A 12,886-nucleotide genomic window follows, 5' to 3' on the forward strand; every position below is an offset into this window, starting at 1 on the left:
TCACAAAAATAACTGTAAATGGCCCTATACACATAAAATGGTGTTCAATCTCACTTGTAATAAGGAGAATTCAGTTTAAAGTTACATTGAAATACCATTTCTCATCCATTAGATTCACAAAAATTCATAAATCTGAATACATAGCCTGATGGCAAGGCTCTTGGGAACTACTGTTCTTATACAATGCAAAACATACTCCCTACCCCCAAAGAGGGGAATTTGCAAGTACGTTAAAAGAAGAAAAAAACAAAAAGCAAAAACAGCTACACATGCCTGAATTTTCAATTTGCTAATTTCAGTCCTAGAAACCATATTGGAGATATATCTCCCCAAATACTAAGAAAAACTTGATTCCTTATGAGACCAAAATGTTCATAAAAATGTGGAAATTACTATGGTACATTCCCACAATACAATGCAGCTGTAAAGGGAAATGAGGAAGGTGTGTATAGCTTGAAGGGAAGTGACATTCCAGATAGATATTTAAGAAAAAAGCAAAAAGAAAGTGTAAATCAATGTGTAGAATATGTGGAATGTGTCTTTTTTGTGAGAAAGGGTGTACAAAAGTATATTGATGTATAATTTCAAAAAGATACTTGAAAGAATACATGGAAAACTTCAATTATCATCTATAGGGAACTAACAGTAGCTGCAGAGAAGAAAATTAAATTTGTCTGCTCTTTTTCCTTTTTTAAAATTGTTTGTACTTGGGAAGAATTTGTGGAGTAAAAGAAATTTCTACCAACCAAATGCAGTGAACAGACCTCACTGTAAGCGCTGTGACTCACAAAATTATTTTTGACACAGAGAAATTTGAATACAGAATAATTACTAGATGGTATTAAGGAATTATGTTTTAGATGTGACAATTATCATAATATTGTTATATTTTTAGAAATATACCTTACCTACTAGAGTTATAAACTGAAGTCTTTATAGATAAAATAATATTATATTTTGAATTTTACATACTATAGGAGAAGGTAAAATGTATAAGGAAAGAACTGATGTATTAAAAGATTTCAAATTGCACATACATTTGACTATCAATTACAATTTCAGGAATTTATCATAAATGTAGAGCTATGAATGTATATAAAGATTTACTAGGAAAACATTTATCCTGATAATTTTTAGGAGCAAAAAACCCTGGAAATACTTTGTGCCTAGATAATTTAATTATTAAGTAAATCAAATATGTTGAAATTATGTTGAAAAAGAATTTTTACAAATTGAATGGAAAAGCCATATTATTACTAATTGAAGAAAATAGTTTATAAAACAATATAATCTAGATTTTACTAACAAAAAATTATTCAAGGAAAAGTAGAAAATATTTTATAAATGCTTGTAGTATAATCTTTGAGAGATCAGAATTCAGATTACTTATTTAAAATCAACATTGAGTGCTCGCTTCAGCAGCACATATACTAAAATAAATATTGGTGGCTTATCCTTATCTCTTAAAGTACAATAAACATACTACCTTTGAAAAGCAATTGTTAAAGCAAAGGGCAACTCTGCATAAGGAAATCAATTTTAGAAAATTTATAGAAGACACACAGGAAAAAGGAATGGAAAAATTAAGATATTTGTGAGGGAAAAAAACATTTTAAATGAATGAAGAACCAGTACTTCCTGTAAGTTGAAATAATTTTTTTAACACGAGTGATGTAAGATTCTTTACTCTGCAAACATCATTTCTCACCGTGAGATTTCTGACACATTCATCTTAGACCCTTAGGAGAAGAAATTCATTTTGAATGAATTGAAGAAATTCATTTTGTTTGATCCACAGAACCAAGTACAGTGCTGTGAAGTTTAGGTGAAGGGTAGAATATTGTTGAAAGATTTGTCAGCTTAATTTCCCTTAGTCATACACTAGATTCCCTCCTGGTACAGTGAATACCACAATGGCTCCAGGAAGGAGTACAGGCTAAATGCCACCTGGGAAGGAAGGAGCTACGATAGCTGAGGGGAGAAGGGCTTGCCGGACAGGAAGAAACAGTGTGAGAGAAAGGGAATCATAGAGGAAGACTAACTTATTTTGACCTTCGCTCTCTGGGGTTAAGCCCCATAGCTGTAAAGCACATTTAATTGTTGAGGAAAAGCTGGAAGAAGAGCTTTGCCCTGCTCCCCATGAAGAACTTGGAAGGAGCAGTGTTTGTAAGGCAAAGTTGTGCCATCACATGGTTAGGCCAGGAACACCTGATTCATCTCTTTACTTCCTATTACTCCACCCCTCCTCCCCCACTCCAGGCCATCTTAGACCACAATTCCCTCGGTAAAGATCCCAACATTCCCATCAGCCCCTAAGAGGTGCCTAAGGTTTATGGAGAAAAAGGTTACCAGAGGAAGTCACCTTAGTGATGGTGTGCTACACTGTGGGTGCCAAAGCACATTCTCTCTGGCGCTTCTCAGGCGTGCTTTTCAAAGAAAAAGAGCCAATCTACAGGAAGGAGCCCAAGTACACATGGGTGTCCAAAGCCTGGGCAAGAGAGCCAGGAGAGGTTTTCACCAGTTCCCCTAACCTTGGATTTTGTCAGGACCCTGGAAGAAACGTGACTGACTGTACCTTGGAAAACACCTGTGTTAAGAGTATTAAACAGGGGTGCCTGGGTGGCTCAGTGGGTTAGGCCTCTGCCTTCAGCTCAGGTCATGATCTCAGGGTCCTGGGATTGAGCCCCGCATTGGGCTCTCTGCTCAGCAGGGAGCCTGCTTCCCCCCTCTCTCTGCCTGCCTCTCTGCCTACTTGTGATCTCTCTTTCTCTGTGTCAAATAAATAAATAAAATCTTTAAAAAAAAAAAAGAGTATTAAACAATTTACTGGGTCATGCTTATTTTTATAAAAAATGGCTAATAACAGAATATTCTCCCCAAATGTATCTGCCTCTAGGATACAGTATTAAAAATAGCTTATTGGAAGATATGAATATACTTTATTACAAAGTATAGTTCCTTTGATCAATATTTTTAGGAAAATTATGGGTTATAATGAATTACATATAAATATTCAGATAATAAGGAAAGTCTTTAAAATGAAAATCTTGAGCCCTTGAGATGGGGAAATCACTTGGAGCTACCCACAAATTATCTGCTACCTCCTTTGAAAGACTAATATTATATGATAAAATATTATCTGGGTTGAATACATAAAGTTGCAATCTCTTTATCATCCATGTGAAGCTGGTTCATATTTGAGAGATACTTTTTGAACATTTCAGCCTTTTGACCCTTTGTTCATGAAAAGATGAACATTTTTTTAGAATAACATTAAATATATCTGGCTAATCTTGAACAACATGGGGCAGGGGAGCTGACCAAGGAGCCCATTCATTCTCTTAAAATAATCTCAGATACTTACTAAGACCTAGAAAAAGTCCATTTTCAGAGACAACATATTATAATTCATAAGAACAGTTATTAATAAAATTCTACCATGTTTTTTAAAAGGCTCTTTTAAAGGGATAAATCATGGGTAAAAGAGTAATTTCCCACCCAGGGGGTGGGTTGTGGATCAGAAAGATTAAGATTGGAGTTCCTTCAGCTGGTAGTACACTGGGTCTGTGTGAGGTTATATTCATTTGTTTTCACAGTCATTCAGTGCATTTACTTAACAGATTTACCCAATGCCTTCTAATGCGTCAGGTACCTGGTGAGTGCTGGGCAACACAGGCTTAGTTTCTGCCATCATGGAATTTTTAATCTAGTGGGGTAATGGGGGGGGGCGGGTTACCATAATATAGCAGCAAACCATGAAAGAAAGGCTGTAAAGAGTTTGGGGCAGGATGGGTATGAAATCATCCCTGAGAAAATGGGACTTGAAGGAGGAACAGTAATAAATCATACAAAGAGAAGGTGTGTTGACGTGCTAGTGTGAGGGTAACTGCCTGAACCAAAGACCTGAAAACCCGTTGTTTGGGAAAATCCGAGCACAGAAGGTCATCCCAATCTGGGAGCACAGAAAGTTGTGCAAGATGTGCGGGCAGGAGTCTTGTGGGATGGTTTCAGTCGTTCAGTATTTACTCTTAAGACATGGTCTACGAATAGGTGAACTGGTTATACGATCCGCAGATGGATTTTTGCTGCGCTTTTTGACCAGCTTTATTGGGGCGGGGGGACGGCGGGACATACATTCTCGAATTAGAGGTCGCCTGGGCTCATTGGCCTAACACACGTACGCTCGTTAGATCCCTGAAGAAATGCAGTTTGCTAGCTTCTCTCATGAATCGTTAGACTTTGTACTTAAAATAGCACTAAGGAGGAGCCGCCACAGAGACTACGGAGCCTGCGCTTTGCAAACCCAGCGAGCTGTCTGGGATCAGGCAGTCTACACTGGAGGGGGCGGGGAAAGAGGAGGAGCTCAGCGCTGGCACCCACTGCGCAAGCCCAGCCTCGTTGCCAAGGCAGCCGGGGAGCCGTAGCCCGGAAGCGGATCCTTGCAGAGCTGCCTGCTGTGAGACCCACCCCTGTGGACTCCCTTGTGACCAGTGCCTGAGCCCGTCTTAATAAGGGCAGAGCAGATGAGGAGCCCAGAATGATGCAAAGTGATAGCCATTCGCCTAGAAGCCTGGGAATTGAGGAGAGCAAGGGGAACTGGCCCAAACGGACATCAGGGCTATGGGAGACCTTTCTGATGGGACCTTTACTGATGAGGTCCAGAGTTCCAGTTCTTTCAGCTCTTCCGGAGGACTGCAGCCCTGGTCCCATACCTCTGGGAGCACATCTGGGAGTGGAAAGACCACTACACGCTTGGAGTATCGAGACAGACAATCTGAGCTTTCAGACTGCCAAAATAATGAAAAGAAATTCAGTAGAAAATGGATCAACCATCTCAAGGGCAAAGAAATGAACTCTGGAAAGCACCAGTCAGACACTAAACTTCAAACAGAAACCACTCGGGTGTCTGATGAAGAACTGAATGCCCTGCAGTCTTTTTGTGACATTAAAATCAACCTGATCCATCACAGAGCAAACTCCAAGGAGAAAAAGGGCAGCAGACGTAAAAGGCTACAGCTTAGATTGGATGCAGAGGTTTCAGAGAAAGATGCCTTAAACTGTGCCGTTCCTGATGAACTTTTGAACAGAATCTACCTAAAAAACATGAGGACAACACCAAAACAGGTGGCGACAGCTAAGCAACACATTTCTTCTTGTTGTCCCCTCTGCAACAGAAAAAGAGCAGAACTGGCCCAATCTGCCTTTCTGCGACAGAAGAAGACTTTGCTAGAGTCCCTACTACTCCAAGAGAAGATAGACAGACATCTTTATACCAAAGACTTTCTTACCCGTATTGGAGATGCACATCAGGAGGGTTTTCCTAGGCTTTCAGATGACCCCAAAATAATCTGGAAAAGACTGAATGAGCAAAGTCAGATCAGATACTATAGTTTTGAAAGGTCAGATAGAGAGCAGATGCGGCAGAATGAAAAAAGCACTTGTCACTCACCCTTTCTCTGCTGCTTGACCAAGCCACCTACTCTATCCAAACAGGAGATGGTGTTTACCAATGATAATGTGTAATGTGGATAAATGTTTCTGTTGTGTATTTGAATAATCATCATTTTTACAGGTACTTGGGAAACTAATTTAAGACTTGACTATGCTTCCTTCACAGCTATGTGGGCTAAAAACTCTCCATCATGTTTATTATTATTATTGTTATTGTTATTGTTATAGATGGCAACACTGTAGTTGGTATACTACAAAATGTTTGAAACAATCCAGGAGAGAGATGTTGGTGGCTTAGACTAGGGTTTGACAATACAGATAGAAGTACAGAGATGTAAGAGATACTTAGGAGGTAATAATTAACAATCTTTGGTGAAGAAATGGATATGGGATTTAATAAAAGGTAAATGTTGAGAATGTTACTAAATTTCTGACTTGTGCACTTGGATGAAAAATATCATTAAAGGAACATTGGAAAAGGATCTTGTTTGATGGTAGTGATTAAGAGTGTGATTATCTGAGCATGGTTAGTTTAAGGTATATTTAAGACATTTACATTGAGAGGTTGGGAAATGGCTGGTTATTTGTGCTTGCAGTCAAGAGAAAAGGTCGCGCCTAGATTTGAAATAAAGCGTGGCGTGGAATCACTGACCTATAGTTGGAAATTGAAATCAAAGATATGGTAAACTTTTCTAGAAGGAGTGGAGTGAAAGAGGGGAGGTTATGAGCAGCTCCTGAGAAATCCAGCAACTAATGGCTGGATGGAAGAGAATAAGCCAACAAAGGAGGTTGAGAAAAATGACCACAGAAGGATAAAGGAAGCCATAGTGTTAACAGAGATCAAAGAAAGAACATTCCAGAAAGGACGGGCTAAGTATGCTAATGCAGCAGAGAGTTCCTGTGAGACAATTTCCTTAGCCTTACCTGTTGGGCTCTGTTGACCTTAGCAACAGACACTTCACTTATGGAAATCAGGCAAAGTGGATCGAGGAATAAATGTAAGGTAAGGAGGTGAGGCCTATGAATGCGCACTAATCCTAGAAGTTCATCTGTGTGGGGAGAAAGGGGGTAGCTGGAGGTAGATACAGAAGTGAGGGAAGAATGCTTGCTGCAAGTGCTCTAAAAAGTCATTTTCTTCATAAAGATTTTATGGAACTCTTCTTGTTCATCTGATGAAATAATATTACCCCCTCAAGAACACCATGGTATTTTGAAAATACATTTATTGGGAAAAAGTGTTAGATGGCATTTTGAGATACCATTTTGAGAAGTCCTATTTGTTATTTTTCTATAAAAATATAAATCCTAGAATTAGTGACAGTACCTGGAGGTCATTTTTCTGCATGTCTAACACCTAAGCTATCACAGTCAAAAATAAATTTGTAAAAAACAGCACAAAATAGTTATTGTATCATATTCCAATAATACTCTTTGGGTTTAGACTTTCATTTATGTACAAAGATACTGTTTTGTCCTGTAGAACTTAGCATATTTCCTCTTAGTCATTCCTAAATAAAATGAAAAACATTACCATTTTCATAATAACTTTTTATTTGAAATCCACATTACATCATGCTTTATCTTTGCCATCTCAATATATTCCCATTTCACGTAATCAAAATTCTGAATAATTTCCCATTTAGAATTCCCCATTAAAGGTCATAATCCACCCCCTCTGTAAACTAAGCTAGAAATCTAAGAGTCATTACTTGTTCCTGCTCTTTTTTATTAACAACTCCCAAGCTAACTTTTTCAGCAAGACCACTGGATCATTCTTCTGACCATGACTTATTTCCATCTTGTTACCACTTTCCTCATCATCTCAGCACTCTCACTCCTGGCTTCTCTCCTCTTCACTCCATCACCTACGCAGTTGTCGTAACTATATTTCTAACACACAGACCTGTTCAAGTTATTCCCTTGATTAAAAAAAATAATGATTCATCAGTGCAATAGAAATAGCTTGAATTGGGGCACCTGGGTGGCTCAGTGGGTTAAGCCTCTGCCTTCAGCTCAGGTCATGGTCTCAGGGTCCTGGGATCGAGCCCCATGTCGGGCTCTCTGCTCGGCGGGGATCCTGCTTCCTCCTCTCTCTCTGCCTGCCTCTCTGTCTACTTGTGATCTCTATCTGTCAAATAAATAAATAAAATCTTAAAAAAAATAGCTTGAATTAATTAATGCTACATAGATGTTCCTTCATATTTGGCCCACGTTTACCTGTCTAATCTCATCCTCCATGCCTATCCCAATCCCCCCATGTTTAAGCCCCTCCATAAAACTTGCACTTTCCTGGGCTCTCCTGTTCTTCCTGCCAATATTTTACAAGTATGCATTTGTATTGCTCAGATTCTCTTGTCTTTTATAGTTGGTCTACTCCTTAACTTTTTATATTTCATTATAGTAAGTAGGTAGTACAGTTGCATGACTCAAACTGTCAGAAGGATGTCAAAAGTCTGAGTGTGCAGTTTCCCGGTTACCCTGTTATCCTCTCACTTCTTCTATGTGGGCCTGAAAGAGCCCCGTCTGCCAGATTAACTCTTTACTTTCTGGATCATGGGATAATCAGGTATCCCAGGATGAGAGCAGAGGTAGAAGAAAGTCAGGGAACTGGGGAGTGGCTACTTATCAATCAGGACAGAGTATTCCTATGTTTTAGCCAGTACAACCAAATTAGTGTGTATGAGCTGATTATTCATATTAACTCTTAAGTAGCCACTTATACTAGTTTGTTATCTTTCCAGTATTTATGCAGATAGAAACACCAAAGATAATTTATGATGTACTCTCTTCTGTACCTTTTTTTCACTGTGAGAATATGTATGTGTATATAAAATTTGCCATTTTAGCCATGGCTAATTGTACCATTCAGTGGCATTATTTACATTAATAATGTTGTGCAGTAATTTCTCTTTACCCCAAACACAAACTCCAGATCTGTTAAACAATAACCACCCTCCACCCCTTTTCTCCTCCTCCCAGTCTCTGGTAACATCTATGTACTTTCTGTGTCTATGAATTTGCTTATCTAGATAATTCATGTAAGTGGAATCATAATGTTTGTTCCTCTGTGTCCGGCATCTTACTTTGCTTTGGATTGGCATTTGGCTACTGAGGTTGAGCATCTTGTCATGTGCCTCTTGGCCATATGGGTGTCATCTTTGGAGCAATGAGTATTCAAAGACCTTTGCCTATTTTATAAGTTGGGTTGTTTTGACTTTTGTTGACTTGCAAGAGTCATTTATATATTCTGGATATGAAACCCTTGCCTGATATATGAGTTGCAAATATTTTCTCCCTTTCTGTGGGCTGCCTTTTCAGTCTCTTGATAGTGTTCTTTGGTGCATAAAAGTTTTTAATTTTAATGAAGTCAGATTTGTCTATTTTTTTCTTTTGTTGTCTATGCTTTTGGTGTCATATTTAAGAAACCATTGCCAAGTCTAAGGTCATGTAGATCTGTCCTTATGTTTTCTTTTAAGTTTTCTATGATCTTAGGTCTTAGGTTTTGGTTTTTAATCCATTTTGAGTTTTTTTTAAATTTATGGTGTGAAATAAGGATTCATTCTTTTGCTTGTGGGTATCGAGTTTTCCAGCACAATTACTAACGAGATTGGTCTTCCCCATTAAATAGTCTTGGCACCCTTGTCAAAAATCAGCTCACCATAAGTGTGAGATTTTCTTTCTAGACACTAAGTTCTATCCCGTTGATCTATATGTCTACCCTTATGTTTGTGCCACAATGTTTCATCATTTTGCTTTGTGGTTAGTATTGATGAGTGTGAAATCTTCAGCTCTGTTACTTTTTCAGGACTGTTTTGGCAGGATGCCTGGGTAGTTCAGTTGGTTAAGCGTCTGCCTTTGGCTCAGGTCATGATCCCAGGGTCCTGGGATCAAGTCCCACATCCATCTGGGTCCTTGCTCAGTGGGGAGCCTGCCTTTCCCTCTGCCTGCTGCTTCTCCTGTTTGTGGAGCTTGTACCCCTCTCTTGTCCTCCCCCCGCCTCCCCACCCCCAACAAATAAATAAATAAAATCTTAAAAAAAAAAGAAGACTGTTTTGGCTATTCAGTGTCTCGAAGATTCCATATAAGTTTTAGGATGGGGTTTTTCCATTTCTGTCATAAGCGTTATTAGAATTTTGAGAGGGATTACATTGAATCTGTAAACTGCTTTGATAGTATTGTCATCTTAACTCTGTTAAATCTTCCAGTCCATACACAAGATGTCTTTCCATTAATTTAGTTCTTTAATTTCTCTTAAGAAGTGTTTTATAGTTTTCATTGTGTAAGTTATGTGATTCCATTATTTAATTTATTCCTAAGTACTGCATTTTACTCCCTTATTTGCTATTGTAAATGAATTTTTTTCCAATCCAGTTTCACTTTGGATGTCCACTACTAGTGCATAAAAGTACAACTGACTTTTGCATGTTGAATTTAGTATCCTGAAAGTTTGCTTGAATTCACTTATCTGCTTTAACATGTTTTAATTGACTCTTTAAGGCTTCCTAGCTATAAGATTATGTCTCCTATGAACAGAGAAAATTTTACTTCTTCTTTCTGAATTGGGTGCCTTTCTTTTTCCCTTGTCTAATTCTCCTGGCTCTAATTTCCAGTACTATAATGAATAGAAGTAGAGAAAGCAGGCATGCTTGTCTTGTCCCAGGTCTTAGAGCAAGAGCTTTCAGTCTTTTACCATTGAGTATGATATTAGTTGTGAGTTTCTTATAAATGGACTTCTTATGTGGAGGGAGTTCCCTTCTAAATTGATCAAATGTCTTGCCATTAAAAAAAATGTTGGATCTTGTCAAATGGTTTTGTTTTGTTTTGTTTCTGCATCTGTTGAGGTGATCATATGGTTTGATGTACTTTTTGACCTAGCCTAAAAACTCACCTTTGTTGCACTCCTCCCATAACCTTAAAACAATGACTAACCAGAATTAATTATGCTCCGAAAGCATTACTATCCTATTCATATTACGATACTGTGTCATAATATGTTTTTCTTTCTTACTTGACTGCGAGCATCTCAAGTACCAAGACTGCATTATATCTATGGTGCTTAGCAGAGTTGAGCAGCACAGTGCTCAACAAAACTTCATGGATGAAAAAATAAGTGTGTCAAAACCATGAGACTTAATATATCTTTTCCACCAAAATAAGAGACAATCTGCTGGCATATGCTTTTCTGTCAATGTTTCGCTTTTGTGTAGCTGTTTCCTATAATTTTTCTCTTTCCATAGATTGGATTCCCTTTTGTCATGAATATACATAAATTTTCTTGGTGGCAAATTAGCAGAATGTTTTTGATAAGACATCTTTCCAGAAGTATGTTACTAATTAATACAGCATTCATTGTATAGAATATACAAATATTTCTTTGGAACCCACATTTTCAGATAGAAAAAAATCATCTGAATTATTAATTTTAAAGATAATTCATGACTTTCTGCAATTTTGAAGGGTGGTAAAAATTCTTGCTGCTAAACTTGAACAAAATTTTTTATTGTCTCTGAATATATTCAAAAGGAATGAATATCCTTTTTCCAAGCTCTTTATAGCCATACTCAAGAGATTCCAGTACAGCTGGAAAGGAAAGTCCATCAGATCAGATGCTAAGAAACCACATATTTCCCCAATGTACTAAAAATGTATCCAGCAACTTGGACAGGATTATACAAATATGGAATTTATGTAATTATAATATACAAATTACATAAATGTGCATCTAGTTTGTTTTGTCATCAAGAATTTTTATCAAAAAAATTCTGCATCTGCAAATCTCTATGCATTTAACACATTTTAGTAATGAAATCCTTGAAACAGAAGTAAATGATGTGCCAGACTGAGAGAAAAGAAACTTCAGTTCTGAACATCTGAGTCATTCGAATTCCAATCTCAGAACAGTTTAGGAATGTTTGGGACACCCAGCTCAGAATACCTCTAATTTTAAACGTATTAGTTTATTTTGCATTGAAACCTAATATAGTAACTTAATTGTTTCTGCAGCATCGCAGTTAAACAACTTTCAAAGAAATAGGAATTATGGCTCTATGAAGGTGTGAGCTCTCCCCGTTGTCTGGAATTGACAGATGAAAATTATACACACAAATTGTTAATTTAAGAAACAGAAGAGACAGCTGAACTTCTATTTTTAGTTGATAATACCCTTTGGAATAGAGAATTCAGATATTTTCCAATTTGCAACACACTCAAATTACAGGGAAGATTGCAAAATTCTATCAGGGTGCTTCAAATAATCCTAAAGCCTAGCTTCATTGAGCCCATTGTTTGTTGAGGTATTAACTAACATTTAGGAGAAAGTAGGCTGTGGGTTGTCCTACCAAAAATTTGCTTTGGATGTCAAGACTGATGACCCCACATAATGCCTGAGAGGTGATGAAAAGTCATATTACTCACACAGTGAGGGCTTCTCGGGTGGACACAGGGCAGGCTCCCAAGCAGATCTGAAAATGGCTCGAAAGAAAGGAAGTGAGACTGGCTTGGCTTTTCTTGTGATTAGAGAGTGGAGCTGAGATGAGGATTCCCACCTGTGGCCTGGAACTAGCATGGTTTGAATTTCCTGCCAGTAACAAAAGAGGGAACACCTGGGCTTATTAGCTATTATTATTAGCTAGCCCAAATGCAGGGCAGAAGGGTGGGCCCTGAAAGTTTTGACTGTCAAACATCAAAAATGGAATCAGACTCTTTATTATAATCCACCCCGAGAGCTTACTGATGATGGAAATACACCATATTGCATTTAATTATATTTGGACTTGCTACAGTATGCCATAATAATGCTCTATGAATCCCAGAGCCTGAGACTGATGAGGACAGTGGAAGTTCCACTGAATGCCTTGTTCAAGAGCCCAGCATTGTGTATTTTTAGACGTGAAATGGTCACTTGTAACAACGTCTAGAGCTCCAAAGTGGATAAAGTGAGGCCTGGATTGTGGCTTTAATATGTAACCTTGATTTACATTTTGAGCTTCTGTGAGGCAAGAGATTCCCATAGTTGCGTTTGCCAAAGTGAGAAACTTTGGATGAGTAACTGCTCTGGCTACCATTGGTGGAGCCTCGGGCAACGGACCAAGGGTCCGTAAACACACACAGATGGGGCCAGTTGTTGGCCAGGGTAAGAGGACTGCCTGAAGTTCAGCCAGTCTGGCTGACCCCTGGATCCCAGGCTTCACCAAGCATGTCCAGATTGAGGAATTAAAAGGAGCAACTCTCCAGTAAAGTCCATTGTGGGTAGTTTTGATGCAGTCGATAAAGGGTACATACTCCCTTTGCCGTTCACTCATTTGATCCTGAATGGCTTCCCACAGAGCCCGGCGTTCGAGAGAGAGGAGTAACCTCCTCCAGCACCTATCAGCTGGCAAGGTCTGAGGCCAGAAGAGACACCCTCTCCTGAAGGTGGAACACTGCAAAGGGCCCA

The 12,886-nt window shown here is 38.5% G+C and overlaps 1 protein-coding gene across 1 annotated transcript; it reads left to right on the forward strand.

Moving 5' to 3' along the window:
- The first annotated feature begins 4,599 nt into the window (after window positions 1-4,599).
- LOC111144624 (chromosome unknown C8orf48 homolog) lies at window positions 4,600-6,525 on the forward strand. The gene has a single exon (XM_022499016.1). The coding sequence runs from the start codon at window positions 4,621-4,623 to the stop codon at window positions 5,521-5,523; it is 903 nt and encodes a 300-aa protein (XP_022354724.1). The 5' UTR covers window positions 4,600-4,620; the 3' UTR covers window positions 5,524-6,525.
- Window positions 6,526-12,886: the final 6,361 nt, after the last annotated feature.

Source organism: Enhydra lutris, unplaced genomic scaffold (assembly GCF_002288905.1).
Source record: "Enhydra lutris kenyoni isolate GAN:26980312 unplaced genomic scaffold, ASM228890v2 scaffoldscaffold11, whole genome shotgun sequence".
NCBI lineage: Eukaryota > Metazoa > Chordata > Mammalia > Carnivora > Mustelidae > Enhydra > Enhydra lutris.